The 19800-nt window shown below is 34.3% G+C and overlaps 5 protein-coding genes across 9 annotated transcripts in view; 2 read left to right on the top strand and 3 right to left on the bottom strand.

Annotated features, from left to right (window-relative positions):
* The window catches only part of LOC126751139 (uncharacterized), a 37689-nt gene extending 27623 nt beyond the window's left edge, over nucleotides 1-10066 (bottom strand). Inside the window, exon 1 of one of the 3 annotated variants that reach the window (XM_050461145.1) lies at nucleotides 9811-10066. The gene's annotated coding sequence lies outside the window, so the exon portion shown is untranslated. Of the gene's footprint in view, nucleotides 1-7841; nucleotides 7974-9467; nucleotides 9591-9810 lie in introns of those variants that run through there. The other 2 variants (XM_050461146.1, XM_050461147.1) reach the window with 2 other exon arrangements.
* On the top strand, nucleotides 7174-17136 carry LOC126751142 (uncharacterized). 2 transcript variants are annotated; one of them, XM_050461152.1, is made up of 3 exons: nucleotides 7174-7564; nucleotides 16376-16644; nucleotides 16715-17136. In XM_050461152.1, exons 2-3 carry the CDS (start codon nucleotides 16389-16391, stop codon nucleotides 17086-17088), a joined length of 630 nt encoding a protein of 209 aa, XP_050317109.1. In that variant the 5' UTR covers nucleotides 7174-7564; nucleotides 16376-16388; the 3' UTR covers nucleotides 17089-17136. The 2 variants fall into 2 exon arrangements, with proteins under 2 accessions (XP_050317109.1, XP_050317108.1); XM_050461151.1 differs by lacking the exon at nucleotides 7174-7564 and having other exon boundaries at nucleotides 16052-16644.
* Nucleotides 11055-13779, bottom strand: LOC126751141 (guanine deaminase). Of its 2 annotated transcripts, none has more exons than XM_050461149.1 (7): nucleotides 13475-13779; nucleotides 13022-13285; nucleotides 12551-12705; nucleotides 12312-12483; nucleotides 12131-12232; nucleotides 11614-11779; nucleotides 11055-11536 (listed from the first exon to the last, which is right to left on the bottom strand). In XM_050461149.1, exons 1-7 carry the CDS (start codon nucleotides 13571-13573, stop codon nucleotides 11127-11129), a joined length of 1368 nt encoding a protein of 455 aa, XP_050317106.1. In that variant the 5' UTR covers nucleotides 13574-13779; the 3' UTR covers nucleotides 11055-11126. The 2 variants fall into 2 exon arrangements, with proteins under 2 accessions (XP_050317106.1, XP_050317107.1); XM_050461150.1 differs by lacking the exon at nucleotides 13475-13779 and adding an exon at nucleotides 13389-13466.
* LOC126751140 (zinc finger protein 888) lies at nucleotides 14044-16024 on the top strand. The gene is made up of 4 exons (XM_050461148.1): nucleotides 14044-14637; nucleotides 14690-14990; nucleotides 15042-15206; nucleotides 15259-16024. The coding sequence occupies exons 1-4, from the start codon at nucleotides 14194-14196 to the stop codon at nucleotides 15930-15932; spliced, it is 1584 nt and encodes a 527-aa protein (XP_050317105.1). The 5' UTR covers nucleotides 14044-14193; the 3' UTR covers nucleotides 15933-16024.
* On the bottom strand, nucleotides 17086-17809 carry LOC126751143 (trafficking protein particle complex subunit 6b). The gene is made up of 3 exons (XM_050461153.1): nucleotides 17653-17809; nucleotides 17325-17588; nucleotides 17086-17269 (listed from the first exon to the last, which is right to left on the bottom strand). Exons 1-3 carry the CDS (start codon nucleotides 17722-17724, stop codon nucleotides 17144-17146), a joined length of 462 nt encoding a protein of 153 aa, XP_050317110.1. The 5' UTR covers nucleotides 17725-17809; the 3' UTR covers nucleotides 17086-17143.
* Between the last annotated feature and the right edge of the window lie 1991 nt (nucleotides 17810-19800).

Raw genomic sequence — 19800 nt, forward strand, 5'->3', positions numbered from 1 at the left:
GTGATGGACAGTGTAATTGTTCCAAAAAAAACGAAACCAACAAAACAAAGCAACCGACTAGAAAAGTAAGTAAAAAAGAATAGCACAGTAAAACACATTAAAGTGTTGTTCAACTCAAGCTGCCTCTGACTGGCAGAACAGCCGTTTCGTTATTAATACAAACATACTTTCACATGCATTCACATACATACATATATGTACATACTTATGTGTTCAAAACACTAATGTATCGCACATTAAAAGCAATTATTTGGAATCTTGCGTTTGTTTATAGTTGAAATAACAACGTATGTGGAATAAAACAATCCCAATAAGGGATGTAAAAATCTGTGAACCGCATTTGCTCTTATGCTTACTATAGCGGGTACTGTTGAAAATAACAATACTGAAAACTTATAATTTAACTATTTTATAATAGTAGACCGAACACTGAATACAAGACAGGAGATACCAGTACACCATGGAAAATTAATTGGATAACGAATCGCAGCGCAAAAGCCGGTTTCCTAATGGAAAATGGATTTTGGGTTAAGTCAATTGAAATAATACCTTTGGTCAGCATAGCCTCCCAACCTTTATAAACAACGACTTTTAAGCTTTTACTTGTCTAATATCATTTCCGATTCCACTGTCAAGTTTTTAAACCTCCAAAATTTTGAACGCATACCAGGTCAATTGAAAATACCATAGTAAAGCACATTATTTTCAAGTGCATCACTAATTATAGCGATTCTCCAACTTTTCGGTACCATTTTTATACTCTTGCAACATGTTGATATGCGATCACATACATATATGACAGTATACAGTCATGTGAATAATAATAGTTGCGATATTTCAAACAAATATGCTTATATATTTCTCAGAAAGTTTTTTATTTTGAAAATAGCTAGTTTACTTACTATCAAATAATAATAAAATTGGGTCCAATTCTATTCACAAAGAAAAAATAAAAACAATTCCAATCGCTCATCTCATTTTATGCTGCTTAAAATTAGGGATATATTTTTGAAGTATTTTAATTATTCAGTGCTTGTTTGCTAAGCCTTTATTATTTTTAAATACCCGACATTGACGAGAGATAGGTTCATCCAATTTTTGCGGCCTGGAGAAAGCTTCTCATACTTCCTTTTCAGTGATCATGGGGCATTTTTATTGATTGATTTTTACCCCTCAAGGGTACTTTCAGCTCTCGCCACAAATACTCAAATAGATTTAGATCCGGCGATTGAGCAGGCCTGCTTAAAAAGGTAAGTTGTTATCTGAGAACTATTTTTTTAGTCATGTGTAAAAGTTCACGCAAGTGAAGAAAGTTCTCTAATTGCCATTCACTTGGGAGTGGCCAGAAACGTTTCTTTTACATATGACTCAAGCAGTTCACGTCTTCCGGTCTTAGACCAAGTATCCTCTGGGTAGCCAAAGAACATCCGTTTGAACACGAGTTGAAGTGAAAAGACGAACCATGAACCACGAACTGGGTTTGGGACCCGCCTAGTAAAAAACGCCCCTAATGAAAAATAAACATCAGTCTCCCCCCTTTTTATGACGACCCTAGAAAAGACTATGATTAAAGCGCATGCACCTCGAATGTCTGGTACCTTAATTGGGAAAGTGCCGCTGCCCAAAGCGAAGTTCTTCCACATATCTAGTTCTTCTATGAGCGCTTGGAGCGCACTTTTGAGAGCTGCCCCACCACGATGTCAAAATCGTGCTGGACGACTTTAACGCCAGAGTGAGCAAAGAAGGTATCTTTGGCAGAACGGTCAGTAAATTCCGCTTCCAAGATGAAACATACTCAAATAAGTTGAAGCTGACCGCCTTCGCCGGTGCCCGAAATGTGGTACGAGATTCCAACACAAGAAAATTCATCAAGCTACCTGGCTGTCTCCGGATCGAAAAGCCACCAACCAGATCGATAATATTGTGATAGACGAAACACATGTTTCCAGTGTTTTAGATGTACGTACGCTCCGAGGACCTAACATCGACTCGGGCCAAGCCAACCAAGATACGCACCCTCGGTATTAGGGAACTGTGGGTCGGCATTTCAAGCTTCAACCATTGGTTTTCGGAAAAGGCAAATGAACAGCTGGTACGATGAGGATTGCCGTGAAGGAGAAGGACCTGCCTTATTGGGAGTCAAGCCACCACCTATTGCAGGCGAAGAGCTCGAGTTGCCGTAAAAAGCGGATGACCCTTGCGCAGCTTCGTTTTGGATACTTTAGCAGGTTAAACTCCTATTTATCCATAATAGATCGCGACATATCCAATATATGTATCGCGTGCAATGAGCATGACACTGACCACCTTTACCCCACCAACCTCAAATATCTGACACTCCTCTCCCTTTTGTCCGATCCCGTCGAAACAGAACGTTTCCTGGGCCTCCCGTTAGATGACGTCGACGACAACTTAGCAAATCCTTACCATCCACATGGGAACTAGGTATCCACTATACGCCACATTGCAAAAGGAAGAAACGATTGGTTGTTAACTTGGCTATAACCGCGTAAGCGGGGTCTACGACAGTAAAGAAGATGTGTGCTTTGGCACCAATTATCATGCCCTTGAAGAAAAAATAGACTTTAATTTTTTTTTTTACAGATAAAGTACTTTTCTCTGATTTTTACATTTAAATCTTTGCAAAAAACACTTTTTTCTATTGGTGGAAATATCAACGTTTAAAGAAAATTCGACTTTAATTTCTTTTGAAGTTGCTAACTGCACTTCACTTCACAAAATGATAGACAATTATGAAATTATAATATGTATATTATATCAAATTAATTATAAACCTTTACATTAAAAATGGGCTGAATCGGGTCAATAGCCGCCAAACACCTAAGATAAATTTTTTCGAATTAACCTTTTACCATATATCGGGGGATGTGGGAGTTATTATAATGAAATTGAGTGAGCGTATTTTTCTAATAACAGTGCATCTTTGTTGTGGAAACTCGCCCTAAACCCCATATAACTAACACACCATATGCACCTGAAAGTATTTTCCCGGTATTGATCCTGGCAAGTTGAAAGAGTATGAAATGTTCGGTCACAACTTAATATATCCCTTTCTTACTTGCATTCTTTTGAGATACGTGAACCTGCTTCACCAAGATCTTTCTCCCTTTTTTAAACAACTTCATTTTACGGTCATTCAAAATTATTTTGTGGCCTTTTTGATGTTTTCGTCGGTATCAACCACTCTTGGGGGTCAACTACATTCACCATCTCCGGTGCTCATTTTACCACGTCTAAACTATGCTATACTAGTACGCTAATCAATTCCCGATGATTTATTTTCCTAGGGCAGAGTCAGGAAACTCGTCTGCAAGTTTTTGCTTTATCTATGTACATACATATATTTTTCCCGTACAAAAAAAAATTTTATTCACACGCGAAATTCGATTGTTGAAGTTTAGGGGGGGAAACTTTAGTATACCATCCCACGATTTCAGTGTTAAAAGTGGTATGATTGGATAGGGCTGATGCTCCAGATTAAGAAAATATATAATTATAGCCGCCGCAAACTTTTAGTTATTGAGAAATATTGCGCGATTAAAACTTTGTATTAATAACACATGGTATTTCTCAAATGATATGCACAAGTGTAAAAAGTAAAATTTAAACAATAGATTTTTTAATTAAAAAAAGAGAAAAAATTTAAAATGTGAATTTGTTTAAATGGTTACAGTTTAATTTAATAGATGTGAAGTGAAAAATGTGCATTAAGTGTGATAAATGTGGTGAAATAGCTTGTTGAAATGCTGGGCACGATTCCGATTACTTTGGCGGCGGGGTAAAAAAAACGAATTTCCATATAAATGGAGTATGTGCGGATAGGGTAGCTTCTCCAGAGGAGGAATATCCGAAAATAATGTAAAAATAACTAATATTTTTTGAAATATTCACGTTTAAAAATTCAAAAATTTGCACTAAGAAAACATGTTATTTCTCTATGTTTCTCTAAATTTTTTCACATTTTTCTCTTGTTATATTTAAATATACACTTTAAAGATTGAAATAAGTTCACATTTCACTTTTATTTTGTAATATTTTACCTATATTTATTAATTTAAAAATCACTTAGAACACTCATCGTTGCAAAGGCTAGATTGTTTACAATTATGAGGAAAACGAGCGTTGCCACATCTCAAACACCAAATTTGTAGGATTCTTAACGATTTTTCTTTGTTTATATACATATGTAAATATACATACAGTAAAATAATAGGAGTGCATATATATACATATATACTTTTATCCACGATATTTATGTATATGTATAATTTTTCGTAATACACAATAAATGAAAAAAAAATTTATTTTAATAAAAATTCGGTGTTCAAAATAATAGGAGTGTAAAAATGCAATAAAACTATAAAAAAAAATTAAAAAAAAATAATTATTGTTAAGTTAATTTATATTATTTCGATCAGATCACGGGGATGCTGCCACCTCGTGGACTGTGCTCCATAATTCCCTTGCATTTGATGGTCTACGGTCAGCAACAACTTTTTTAATATCTTCCCATAAGTTTTTTTTTGGAATTAAGGCCAGGCGACTGAGCAGGCCACGACATAACCTTAACTTTATTGACCCGAAGCCATTCCTTTGCAGATTTACTTGTATGTTTCGGGTCGTTATCTTGCTGAAACAACCACTTTAATGGTATATTCCATTCCGCAATACATCCACATACTCGTACTGAAAAAACTTTCCCACTAACCACCATGGTTGACGGTCTTAATATTGAGTGATATTCTGTAAGTACGACGGATATTCGCGTAGTTACACTCCTTATTTCTCCATTTCTCCGCGGCCATTCGGCGAATTGGGGCCGCTTTTAAAAAAATAACTCCGCGCAACTAAATTATATTCCAATAAACGTCGACGAACGTTACGTCAGTAATACTTTCTTAGACGACTGGAGTATGGTGTAGTTTTGCGTTTTCGTCTGATCAGAGAACCCGAGTATTTCTTTATAATTTTTCCCGTTTTTTCTAAGATTTTTAATGATTTCACGCTTTTTGTCGCTGGGATGTTTTCCTCCACCCATTAATTAAAATAAATGACTTATCCTTTAAAAATCCCATCGTTTTTATTTTTTTCTTCTTACTTTTTAGTTTTTTTACAGATTTTGTTTAAATAAAAATGTTTTATACCGCGGTAGCTTTAAAAAATTCAGTGACCGACACAGATAACCATAACATTGGTCGAGCTTTGAATACCCGGAAAAGTGCTTGACGTGTTTTAACATGATAATTTTTTTGGGTTAAATATTTTTCTCAGTACTTTTATTTTGAACACAGCGTATGTATACATATATACTATACATATGTATGTATATGTATAATATGCGATTTATGTTTAATAAAAATAAATAAGTAAAAATCTATAATAATATTGTAAAATTTATATTATTTCGGGGTGACCTTTCGCGTAGTACGCGCTTCGGCCGCGCTAAAAAAATAACCCTGGTCGAGCGAATACCCGGGGTGACTGAAATACTTTCGCGTAGTACTTTCGCGTACCCTGGTCGAGCGAATACCCGTGGTGACTGAAGTACTTTCGCGTAGTACTCCTTTCTGCGTTGGCGGCCTTCGGCCGCGCTTTAAAAAAATAACCCTGGTCGAGCGAATACCCGGGGTGACTGAAGTACTTTCGCGTAGTACTCCTTTCTGCGTTGGCGGCCTTCGGTCGCGCTTTAAAAAAATAACCCTGGTCGAGCGAATACCCGGGGTGACTAGAGTACTTTCGCGTAATACTCCTTTCTGCGTTGGCGGCCTTCGGCCGCGCTTTAAAAAAATAACCCTGGTCGAGCGAATACCCGGGGTGACTGAAATACTTTCGCGCTTTAAAAAAATAACCCTGGTCGAGCGAATACCCGGGGTGACTGAAATACTTTCGCGTAGTACTCCTTTCTGCGTTGGCGGCCTTCGGCCGCGCTTTAAAAAAATAACCCTGGTCGAGCGAATACCCGGGGTGACTGAAGTACTTTCGCGTAGTAGTCCTTTCTGCGTTGGCGGCCTTCGGCCGCGCTTTAAAAAAATAACCCTGGTCGAGCGAATACCCGGGGTCACTGAAGTACTTTCGCATAGTACTCCTTTCTGCGTTAAAATAAAAAAAATATATTGAGTTTCGTTATAAAGTGGTTATATTTTTTGGTTATCTTGCACTAATATTCAAGCAAAGTTTGAGTTTTCATTACAAAATGGTTAAATATTATTATATAATATTATTATATAATATTAGTATATAATATTACATATTTGTTTATTAAATTAAATAAAGAACATATCCATATGAATGGATAGAGGAATTTTTGGGAAAAAAGGCATTTCAGCGAATTTCCTTATTATCACATGGCAGCGCTCCATTTCGTCGTAATTTTAGCACACACATGATGTTCACTACGAGTGTAAAATGTAATTTTTAAAATAAAGATTTCTTCGGTAAAAAAACTGTTAAAAGTGTAAAATGTGGATTTATTTAAAAGTTTATAGTTTAAATTAATTAATTTGAAGTGAAAAATGTGAGTAAAGTGTGTTTAATGCGGTAAAATAGCTTGTTGAAATGCTCGAATTTTGGGAATTTTTGAACTTTAAGGTCGAATATCTCGTAAACTAAGCGTTTGCGGTACCTATAACCCTGTATATTTTTTAATCAGGAGGACTTCCTCTTTCCAACGGTACGTTCAAATCACGGCGCCAAAGAAATCGGAATTGTGCCAAATGCTGCAATTTTTGTAGTTTTTGAGCTTTAAAGTCGAATATAACTATATTTTTAAACAGGAGGGCTTCCTCTTTCCAAAGAAACCTTGCCATCAACCTAAAACTCCACACAAACACACAATTCAATATGCATTTGTACATAGTATATTGTAGTAGCATCCATACTATAGTACTATATATTCCGATAACAATGGTTTGTAAGATTTAGAAAATTACAATTTTATGTGCAATTAAATATGACAGGTAAATACCAGAGTACTATTTTATATACGCCTTTTATGTGTTTTCCAATTCTTTTCGATACCACACAAACAGATTGTTGTATGTACATACATATACATATGTACATATGTATACTTAGATACACTTTTAAAAACTTGTTTTCTTTCACTGGCGCGGTCAATAGCATATGAGAGTAGCGGTTGAGAAGGCAAATGAAATGTTCTCTTGATAACAATACATACAGATAAACTGAGAATTTGTCGAAACAATTTTAAACAAACAGTAACTATTTACTTCAAACTTTTTTGTTATAATATAAATATTTCATTTATTTATTTTTGTACGTGTTCGGGCGCATTATTACTTTTTTTATTACCGAAAAATTATTTATTTGCCAATTTTCGTACATTGACACCGGTATCGAAAAGAAGTCAAAAGCATAACGATAACAAAGCTGCTCATCAAATGAAAACCGTTAAAGCAACTTAACTTTTTGGTATCTAAAATTTGTGTGCACATTTTAACGCACGTTCACATTTCCTGCTCTATAACTGATTGGCATTCATCACCCGTAGCGACAGCAAACAAAGCTAAACATGGTCATTACCGTATGTATGATCAACACTAGTTTTCTACTGTTTATATTTTCTAATTATTATTATTAGATATTTTCTATTTGTTGCAGTAACAGGCGGTAATGTCGCCCTTTTTTGTTTTATTTAGCTACGGTATGTCGCTGATTAGTCGGCTTGTTTAAGGTTATCCCCGGCGATTATTAACGCTAACTATTTTTCTTCAAATTTTATTTTCATTCGTGCATATTATTTTTTTATAAACTTATACAACGTTTCACTTTGCTTTTTAGTATCAAGATCTTAAATTTACCTCAAATTTTGTATATCTTATTTCTTCGATATATTTAACTACACAATACTAATAACTAAGAACCGCACTAATAAACCGAACAGGAAACGTCAAATTTTACGAAGCACACTCAGTACATTGTCTATTCGTTGTTGCCGCCGCAGTCATTGGCAACAGACACATTTGTTTTTGTTTTGTTCTTTATACCTGCAGAAAGCATTCGCGCGGGCAAAACTACAGATGCCCTCTTTTCACACATGCAATACGGCTGAATATAGAGAGCGAAAAACTGAAAAGACCCTCCCAAACAGTCGAAATCAAACAGTGTTGCATTTTGTAGTTAAATATATATTAAAACACAAACAAACATCACAAAATAATACGGATGTTTTAAAAATACAATTCAACTATTATATAATTTATTATTTACACAAATAATCATTATCGAAATTATTGCAGCCTTATTACCATTTATCGGTAAATTGTACGGAAAATTACTAACACGATAACACTATTGGTTCTTCTTTCTGGTCAGTGACTTCTAATCTTACAACTTTATTTACCTATAAAATTTTGTCTTCCAAACCTTCGGCTGAACTAATCAAAAAGAGAATTTTTAAGCTAAACAAAATAATTAGAGGGTAAACATTATATACCATAATACACTCAAACTATTCATAATAGCGCGCTATTTGCTTCCATATAGGACTGAATTTTTCTCTATATATCAATATGAAATAATATTGATAGCATAAGAAAAAAACTAAGCGATTGAACGTCATTGAAAATTTCAGGTCAAATGACTTTCGGTCGGTGACTAATGCAAAAGGGTTTCCTAGGGTTTCTCTCCAATTACATTCTCTGCGCATATGTATATATAGTACATATGTACATACATATATATGTACATACAGATATAAAAATATATGTACATATTTCTTACACCATATGATGACAATTTCCTTTATTTTGCCGGTTAATAAAACGATGCAATGAAATTATTAAGGATTTGTACAACTGCCTCAGGATATAAACGTTTATGAAATTAGCTCCATGATAATATATGTATCTAATATAACCACAGCCAAGCTTATATTATTGTACATTATTCTACGTATCTATTATTTAGTAAAGTAGCAAATCCGCTCAACATCAAAACCAGATATAAATGAATCACGTAGGTACCAGTTATCGTTAAATCGCATCCTGTTTATCAGCGACCCCGTACTAATTGACTCAATCACAAAATAAAAATAAACAGATATTTACAATACAAATGCAACACCAAAAAAAATTCCGGCTACCACCCTCCTCTTCCTCTCTTTTCTTCCACATTTTCTCGATCTCCAAATGAACATAATTTTTTTCTCAATGAGCTGATATTTGCCCACAATAAGATTGAACCAAATAACTCCTTGCTGAATTCATTACGATTTACCAGCGCCCTTGGATTGTGAAACATCCATACATCCTACATTAATGAACGTTGTAACCAAGTCCCATTAAGTTAAAATCTCGACCGCAAGGCACTTTTATCATACTTTTCAAGCACCTAATATAAGCATATGTACATTGGTAATCATCATACAAAGTGTTCTATTCAGCAAGTTTATTTTCCGCGCTCATTTCAGAGTGTTTTTTGCTTACCCGATACATACAAAGCATGTCACACCTTGCCTCTCACCCCTCCCAGAATACAAACACTTAAACAAACAATGGCACAGCAGTCTAAATGTATCCGAACACAAACATACAAATATACACTTTGCGCTCGTATCTGCTCGCTCAACATACGAATAAAGTGAACCTCGGCTAATTACGCCAACAGCAGCAGCAGTCGACCTGGGAATTTTTTATGTACTTAGGTTTTTTTTTTCCTTTCTCGTTTTCACTTAGTACTTTAATACTTATATCGTAATATCGATACAAAATTTCACGGTTAAACTACTTCGGATTAGCTAAAATTTAAAGAAAGTACTCGGATCATCACCTTTTTGTGTTTTTAGCAATAAGTATAGTATTAATAGTATTTTTCAACGATTTTTCAACGATTAACTTTTCTTGTACGAACAGCAGTTGAGAGATGACAACACGCAACTAAAATGGCGGACGTTTCTCCATTCGGTGTTCATCCGTTTTCATTTGTATTAACTTTGACGTAGTTGCATTGCATATGTGTATGTGACTGTGAGTGAACAGTTTGCAAAACAAAATAAATTGAGAGAGGACAATCTGTATTCGTATATATTATATATACAACGTGATGCCAATCGTTTAATATTACGGAAGCCATCAAAAAATCCAAAAAATAATTCACCAAAAACGAATATGCATAAAAGTGCCCATACACGACACACAAGTGCGTTCGATCGGTATGTGTTCGCATGCGGTTTACTCGTGCATGGGCTTGTGCGCGCACCGATCCATGTTCGCGAAAATCTTTGATTTTTTACGATCGGTGCGCGCACATGGCGTTGTGCGCGGACGAAATCTCATTTCTCTCGTGTCGCCGAACAGTGAAGATCGCGGCTTCAAAAAATTGATTTTTTTGAGGATTTTTTTGGGAGGGAAAGAAATAACTGATTCATGCAAAATTTCTAGGCGAAGCAATTGCCCGATGCATCTCACATGTGCATTTTTCGGACGGCGGGCAGGATGCAGGTCGCAATTTCTATCAAAACAAAATATTCAAAGAGATTCATATTTTTTAATAATTTATCTTCTAGTTAAACTAAGAAAATTCCAAAAGAAGTGTAAAATTTTACAAATTTTTTAAAAATTGAAAAAAAAAGTGGTTTTGACTTACTTTACTTTATCTTGTTTAAAAATATGTTCAAACTTGACTTTTCTTAGTTGTTTTTAGTTTAAATAAAAGATAATTTTATGCCAAAGATACTTAACTTTGCCCCAATTCATTAAGACGTAACTCTGTGAAGAACGAACGCAAAATGGATTTGTGTGTCGTGTAAGCGCAAAACAATTCATACCGATCGAACGCACTTGTGTGCTCGTGTATGGGCACTTTAAGTGCGACTAAACAGCACTAAAGGAGTCTCCGCATTTTAGATATTTACAGCTTTTAAAAATCAACAAGGAACTTCGATTTAACAAAATGGTATATAATACAAGTATTTTGAAATATTAGTCCACAGAAACCTTTGTAAAAATTATGCAGATAATAACTAATAAAAATTGATATCGTGCTGAAGGCGAAACAAATTACATACGTACATATATAGAATTAAAAATTTTTTAATCTAATTTTTTACATACGCAAATTATAATTCTTTGTTTAATTTTTTTAAATTATTGTTTTATTTGGTTCCCTGCCACAAAGACTCGTATAATATTGCGATCATCTCCAACGTAAATGAATTTCTGAACCATTTCCAACAAAATCAAATCTGGAGACTTGTTGTCATTACTCACGTTGTAATTGTGTAACGGATAGTTGCTCGTATCGACTATCAATGCATCAAAGTATTTTCCTATGGCGAAATTGCCAGTGATATTACTCAAAGCTAAAGCCTCAGCACCACCAAGTGTTGCCAAAAATATTGCTTGTTTGTAATTAAGAGGCTGATATGCTTGGTCTTGTACCTCTAGGCGTCCGCTTCCCTTAATCTCCTGTTTTTTCACAAATTCCAAATGATGAGAAACATCGAGTGCACGAAGCATAGCATCCTGTATAGACATCGAGTTTCCACCCGAAACATCTGAATAAATATAGTGTACATAATATAATTTATAATTTATGCGTTGAAAATAATGAAATACAATGTATAGTACAAACCTGTACCCAAGCCGACTTTTATTCCATTTTTAATCAGTCGCAGTACATCACATAAGCCTGAACTTAACATGTTATTCGAGGCGGGACAATGAGCGACCGAAGTTCCGCGTTTCCCAAAGAGCGTTATTTCCTCATCATCCAAATGTACAGCGTGTGCCATAACTGTCTATAAGTTTATTTAAGCCCTATTACGTTTTGCAACTCAACTGTATTTTGGTTTAAGCTTTAAAATTCAGTATTAGTATTCATATTCATACTATGTATATATGGATGAATTTATAAATCAAAACTAATGATAATATTTATTCACCCTTTCGTGAGCCATCACTACTTTAACGATTAATAAAAAATTGTTAGGTGAATTTAGTTATAGTTCATAATACCTAACAAAATTTGGTTAATCTCAAGTTGAATTTCTTTAACTTCAATTCAACTGAGTTTGAGTTGCAAACCGTAATAGGGGTATCAATACATACATATGTAGGTATATACATATTTATAGATCTATGCGCCTTACCTTAGGTGTTAGCAATCCAGCATTATCATATGCCTCGGCATAACTGGTATTATATAGCGACTTGACAAAATCAATTTCCGAAAGATTTTCGCTAATATGACTCTAAAAAAATAAAAAAAAAATTTATTCACTTCTAACATTTACATACAAAATTGTTGTGCTTATTAGCCTAAATTTTTACCTGTATATGCAAATCATTTTTGTGTGCAATTTCTCCAAGTTTGGCCATTAATTCTTTGGTACAACTCAAAGCAAATCTTGGTGTAATAGTGGGTTTGACCAAATCTGTCTCCAGTTTTTGTATATCTTTTACGAATTCCTCTGTAGAAGCTATAGACTTATCTGTCGTTTCACTGATTTTTAAAATAGAATTTTAAAATTCAAATATTGTATCTTATTTTTTTTTTTTTTGGAACATACACATAAAATTCCGGACTATTTTGATTCGAACAGACTTTTCCAATCAACGCGCGTTGACCTTGGCGCAAGGCTTCTTTTGCTAAAATTAAAGTGCTCTCTTTGTGATTGGTACCAAAATAGGATGCAAGTGTGGTGCCCGCCTTTATTGTATTTTCCTTTATAAGCAAATAATGAAAAAAGAACACATACATATATAATATTAACCAGTAAATATGTGAGTATCTACCAACGTATTCACTATCGAATTTTATATAAATCTCATTATTTTTGCTTCTACATTGACTCAAAGCTAGTTATGACATGAAATAAATAAGAATTGTTAAATGCCTACATACATAGGCACATATGTAAATACATACTATGATACTATGAATATATTTCTTTAAGTAGAAATCTTAGAAAAATTCATGTTGAGTGAATCAAATTTGAATTTAAAAACAAGTGCTTACACAGCTTTTCTAATGAACTCACCACAACTTTTGCGTAAGTTTTCTGCGCGAACTTCTGGTCTGCATATTTCGATTCCAATGGAAATGTGTAGGAATTCAGCCAATCCAAAAGAGGCATATCTAGACCAAGCCCGATTTGTGCTACTTGGGGTGCGTGAATATGACAATCAACAAAGCCAGGCATAAGAAATTGATCATTGCTCAGTCGTTCAACAGTAGCCTCTTTAAAATTTATGTGCTGCGTTAACCATTCATCATAAACGAATTCATTGCCAACGCCAACAATCTAATAAAAATGATAGTTACGAATATGGTTATTAAGTTATTTTCAGTAAGATAGAATTATACCATTTTTCTCTTTATTTAGAAAGACAGGCATACATACGTACTTATACTAAATGAGCATACAAAATATAAACAAATACATGTACATATCCGCACGTTTAAAAGACAATTGAATTTTGTATCACATTACTTTGCCTTTCGGATCAACTGCAATAAATCCACTTGTAAAGATCTCGAAGTCATTCAAAGACTTAGTGTGTATGATTTGCCCAAAGAAAACCTTTGCCATTTTTTCAACTATAAAAGACGTCAGCACCTTTCGATATAACTTTAACACATTTGAAAAAGCTCTTCAAAATTCCACGTTACTTTCGTATCGGCTAATGATTGCTCACTGTTTATAAGTTCACAAACAAGCTCTCTAATTGTTAAAACTTTACTTACTAAGATGTACACATACATACTACATTTTTTAAAAGATAAGCAGTTTCTATTTTTAAATATGTAGTATGTGTGTACGCTTATACTTTTATGGAATTAAAAATTGAAATTTATGTATGTATATTTATTCATTGTTTCATTTACAATCTATCAATTTATTATGAAAAAAATATGTCTTTCGCTTGCTTTGCTATGTAATAATATTATTAATATAAAAAATAGGAGTACTTTATTCCAACTGTCGTATGGTATTTTTCCATATTAATAACCTAGCCGGGTAACCGAGTTTTCTACTTGCATTCCGCAAGGAATGTCATTCTCTGCAATGTGCGGAGAGAATTTCAAATAAACAAACATGATAAAACAGCTGTTTTCATTTTCATTTCTTTGTTAATGCAATTAGTTATTTTAATATATGTATGATTAAAAGCAATCTCGAAATAAAGTTACGACAAATTATATCCAAGAATGAGTGTTATAAAAGTCAATATATCTTGTCCTCTCTGTGGGACCGAAATTAGGGACAATGTAAATCGACTGGTGACTGATAGTTGTGGGCATAGCAAGTGTCGCCGTTGTCTCCTTGCTGATGATGAATGTTCAGAATGTTTAAAGCCGAAGCAGTATAATACTGAAAATAATACAGAACAAGACGCAGATAGTGTAATCGTTGCAAGTGGGGCAACAGTCGAGACGGATCTTAATGCTGCGAGCAAAACTACCAAGAAAAAAGGTAGAAAAGTTGCTTCTATGCCAACGCATATTCAACGATTACACAGCGATTTGGACTCCGGCGTCCGTTATTACTGTATACCTTGTGGAAGAAAATTTGGAAGTCGTTCGCAACAATACTATCATTTAACCTGTGGTAGCGATGCTTCCAAGAGATACATGTGCCAGCAATGCGATAAGGTAAGTTAGTTAAATTTTTGAAGTGCAGTAAATATATTTGTTGTAATATTAGACGTTTTCTACAAAATCCCATTTCAAATATCACTTGGAAACACATGAGGAGCGCATATATCATTGCGCAGAGTGTAACAAATCATTCTCAAATCGAATAGTTCTCCAGAAGCATGAAAGGCTTCATCGCGCTCCTTCTATTCAATGCACAGAATGTAGTAAATTATTTCGTAACAGGGAATCGCTGTCAGGTCATACCCGGCAACTCCACGGAGGCAACGAGTTACCTTATACTTGTGAAGTCTGCCAGAAAAGTTATTCTTTGAAATCTACTTTAAAGCTACACATGCAAAAACATTTTGGTGAGTGGTCAACATTCTAAATATTATTTAATATTAATTAATTTTTTTCAGATAAGAAGTATGCATGTGAATACTGTGATAAACGTTTCCAACGTAACTATACACTCAAATTACACCTTAAAAAACATACAAAGACTGATTGTTATATTTGTGGTATTTGCTTAAGAAAATTCAGTGACAATGCAGTTTTGTTGCGGCATGTTAAACTACATCAAGGTTAGTATATGTTTCAACTGAACACCCAAATAACTTCAGATTTAATTTACAGATGTCGTTAAGTTCCGATGTCGAGAATGTAATGCTACCATCATTCGCAAGGATAACATGTTGCGACATATTCGCACTATACATTCAAATAGAACTTTTGACGACTGTGCTGAAGTAATATACCCTATTAGCACCAAAGCACTGAAAGCAATTGAATATGAAAACCATATGGAAGCCTCATCACCAATTGGGGAACCAAAGACTGTAGAGAATAGTGCCGTTATCAAAAGCATAGGAAATGTTCAGCCAATGAAAGTTCCAAATTATCACGTTGCCACTACACTCACCACAAATATTCAATCACCACCTACCCAATCTACCATTGCAACCAACACTTCGAACAACGATTCTACAGTTATTCTATTTCCGAAAGTACCCATAAATGCAAATATTGTGTCTGGTGGAAGTTCTACAGTTGTTCAGAAAAAAGTTAAAAAGTACGACCCAATTAAAATGTATCGAAAGATTTTGACTTCAGATCGAGATGAAAGTGCCTCCGAAAGTGATAGTGAGAAAGAAGAAGTGTATGGCATAAAACCGCATTATTCTGACAATACTGTTTCCTGTGTGAGCTTAGCAACTCCTGAAAAACAAATGACGATTAACACTTCAAATTTCAGTGAGACGCATTGGCGTAAAAACTTTAGATATACCTACCAATATCAAGACTTTTAAATATTTTTTTTACAATTAAGTATACACTTACTAATTGTGCACATGTATTTTTTAATACATTAATTTAATATATTTTTAATATTCTATAAACACGTTTGTCTTTTCGCTTTTTATATTTTACTGCAAAAGAAACGAATCGAAAAAAAAAAATTAATCAAGTTCAGTGAGAAAAAAACACATTAACTTTATGTACCTTTTAATATATGTACATATATACCATAGATAGTTTGGCCCAATGCCATCGGTTTGATGTATTCTTTGACATATTAGTACACAAAGAATGCAGACACGCATCTTCTAAAATTTGGCATTAGCCGTGAATAAGGTCATGTGATATTCCCTGCATTGCTCTATTGTTAATTTCTTTTTTAATGCTTATCATTTCAAATGGTGTGTGTGTTTGTTGCCATGCATTTGAAATAAAGAAAATTTTTATAAATCAGATGTAGGTGAACGATGTCGAACACTACACCTAAAAGTTCACATTACCGATCTACGTATAATTACTTTGACGGTATACAGAATTGGCGGGACTGCCTCGCAATGGGCCACTCACTGGAAGTTAATAAACGTCGTAGCTTAATGTGGCTTTGGCCGACGGAAAGTGAATTACTTAAATTTGGAGCATTACTTGAGACGCTCAACATAAACCACATACTTAGTATAGGATGTGGAAATGGATTATTTGAAAGAATAATACAAGATTGTCTGGGTATGTATACAAATGTAAAGAGGAAAATTAGACTGAAAAAAGTGTATTCCATTCCTTTTTTCTTAAATAGGAGTGGCAGTCAATGGTATTGAAGTCGATCGATCGTGGTGGGAAAGTAGATATGCAATTAAAAGTTTTATTAATATTAATTATTTTGACGAAGAAGAAAATCTGAAGAATTATCTACAAAAGTGTTGTAACTTGGAAAATTGGAATTTCGCATTGATGTTTTGCTACTTTAACAACCGCACTGCATTCCTTAATTATATCAAAATGTATAAAGGAAATACACTTTTAATTGTTGGACCGAAAACTGGTGTTAATGTTTACACTGAACCATTGCCGCTTGAACCACATTTTCCTGGAAGAAGTTGGCAATTAAAAGCTACATTAAACATTGGAAACCTTGATGTAATAGCTTTTTATACAAAAGACGTGCAATGATAAACTAATTTACTTTAATAAAATAGTATATTAATTAAGTAATCAAAATTTAAGTCTAGTTTCTATTAATTTCAATGTGAAATTTACAAGCTGGAATTGTTTGCACTTCAGCTGTGACTGTACTGTTTATACCCAAATTCGTCAATGCCCCTCGCACTAGGCCACAAGTGAAAAATACAAACTGGAAAATAAGCGAAAACTATTTAATCTAGTACAATATAATAATATATTTATACCTTTGGAGCATGTTCCAGTTGTTTAGTACCTGTCGATATTCGTGTAAGGAAACGAAATGCTCTATCCTGTACCACGTACATTCCGTGATTGTTAGTACGTAAATTATCAACTTGTTTCTTATAGATTAGTGTCCAGAAATCAGTACATATAAATTTCATTGTCTCCAACTCATCTTTAAATCGTGGCACATCTCGCGTTAGACGTTCTATAAGACGATACCCAGTGTTAAATCCAATATATTCCAACGATGAAAAGTCATTCTCCTATGGAAAGAAAATTAGTATAAAAGCTAATATGACATTTTTTAGTTAGGTACCAATATCTTACTTTATTATTATTATTTAGACAATAGTTTACAATTTCAGAATGCAGAAAATCAAACAGTATGTCTTCCGACATTTTAAAAATATTTTTAGTTAAATTAAACTTAGATTTATTTTATCTTAAAAAATATAAACAATTATAAAACAGCTGACAATGTGGTGTGTTTCATCAATAATATTATTACGGGGCATCTCGACAGGATAAAATTTATGTTATACTAACTGTATCGCCGTATCTATTGCCTGTGGAGGCTCCCTATTGCTTATGGGAAGCAATATATGTAATACTGTCAATTTCATATTTTATAAGTGTACGATTACATGAAGCAACTTTTGTTGCTGATTCTCGGGCGATTCTCTTTTGCTGTTGCCCATTACCTTCACACGAGCAACTTGTGTTGCGCAACTCTGCTCGAGTTTTTTTCTCATTCTCTTTCACTTTCCTTTAACCCATTGTCGCTTCTTTTTCCTTATAGGTATTTGGGGCACTCTATCACATATATTAATCAGCTCTGTCAATTAAGAAATACATTTTATTTATTAAAACAAACATATATCACCCTTTTTACTATCGTCTAAATCAATTTGTATGGCTTCCTCCATACATTTCACAATATCTTTAATTAATTCGATTTTTTCGTCATACTCCATTTTCTAAAATATTTATATTATATTATGTATATTTGTATACATATTTGCAAATTACTTACCAAAAGATGAAATTAAATTTTTTAAATACATATATTCAAAATATTAATTTCAAAAAATATACGCAAATGCAACTATGTACTACGAAAGAAAGAACACGAAAGCCGAAAAACGTCGCAGCGAACTGTTACGAATAAGAACACAAAGCGAGTTGCTGAACACGGGAAACTCGGCGCGATTCTCCTCTCCTCGTCGCCCCCTCGCCACTAAACTAAGAGTTGCCGCAACAAAAGTTGCTTCGTGTGATAAGGCTCTAAGATTAATAAATTCTGAACTAGAGGCAAACCTAGGGCTAAGCAACTTCTTCGTAGGTACTCAACCATTTTTGTTAAAGGCGATTTCAAAGCAGGAAGAACCAAAGTTGTGAAACATTTTATTAACACAGATGATGAAAGAACAATCTCCCAAGCTTATCCACAGTTATCCACTATCTTAAATCAATGACACATTGAACTCATTATCAGGCACAAAATGATTCTCAACGCATGAATTGAAAAGTAAGGAGATGGTCTATGGCCATTTACCGTAATGCTCTTTGGATTATGTACCGCTCCTGCAATGATATCATCGTGTTGAGCAAAAGTTTTGATGAAGATCTTAATAACTTCGTGGTTCTTCGACTATAGTTAGCGCTGGTCTAAGGTTGAGCCCGAGGAAATCTTCCTTTCCAAAAAGAAAGTAGCGCTCCCAGAATCAGCGTTTATTTTGGGTAAGGATGCTAGTAGATATGCAGTAAGAGACGTTCTTTCAAAAGTCATTGATGGGCATGAAAAAGTGGTGGCTTATTATAATCAGACAATAAGCAAGTCAGAGAGAAATTATTCTATAACTTGGAGGGAATTCTTGGCTTTAGTAAAGTGTATCAAAAATTTTCATAAGTAACTTTATAGCTATTAAGGCACAAATGGACAGATCATGCGCCATTAGAATGTAATTCAGGAATCCAGAAGGACAATAGGCACAATGGAGTGAGAAATTCCAAAGTTACGACTTCCCTATAGAATATCGCAAAGGTAATAGTCATGGGAATGCGGATACGGTCCCTGTACTTTGGAATGCAGACATTGCGCAAAAGCTGAAGCAAAAGTGGACATTATAGATGCCCAATTTATGACAATAACTTCAGACTGGGATCCGGAGGAAGTATGAAAATTACAGAAAGAAGATCCACATTTGAAATGTGTAATACATGGAGTGGAGATGACCAACGTCCAAATGGAGAAAAAATAGCTGCAGAGAGCCCAGTTGCAAAGGTATATTGGGCACAATGGAATAGTTTAAAGTTAGTGTCTGGTTGCTTGCAACGCGTATGGGATAGCGAAGGTGGACAAAGCTCCCGAAATCTGATGATTGTTCCGAAAGTAATAACTTCCGAAGTTCCCAACGAGCTGCACAATGATTCAAATGGATGTCACATGGGAGATAAATTTTGCCGTGAAAATGG

This window comes from Bactrocera neohumeralis, chromosome 2 (genome assembly GCF_024586455.1).
Source record: "Bactrocera neohumeralis isolate Rockhampton chromosome 2, APGP_CSIRO_Bneo_wtdbg2-racon-allhic-juicebox.fasta_v2, whole genome shotgun sequence".
NCBI classification, from domain to species: domain Eukaryota; kingdom Metazoa; phylum Arthropoda; class Insecta; order Diptera; family Tephritidae; genus Bactrocera; species Bactrocera neohumeralis.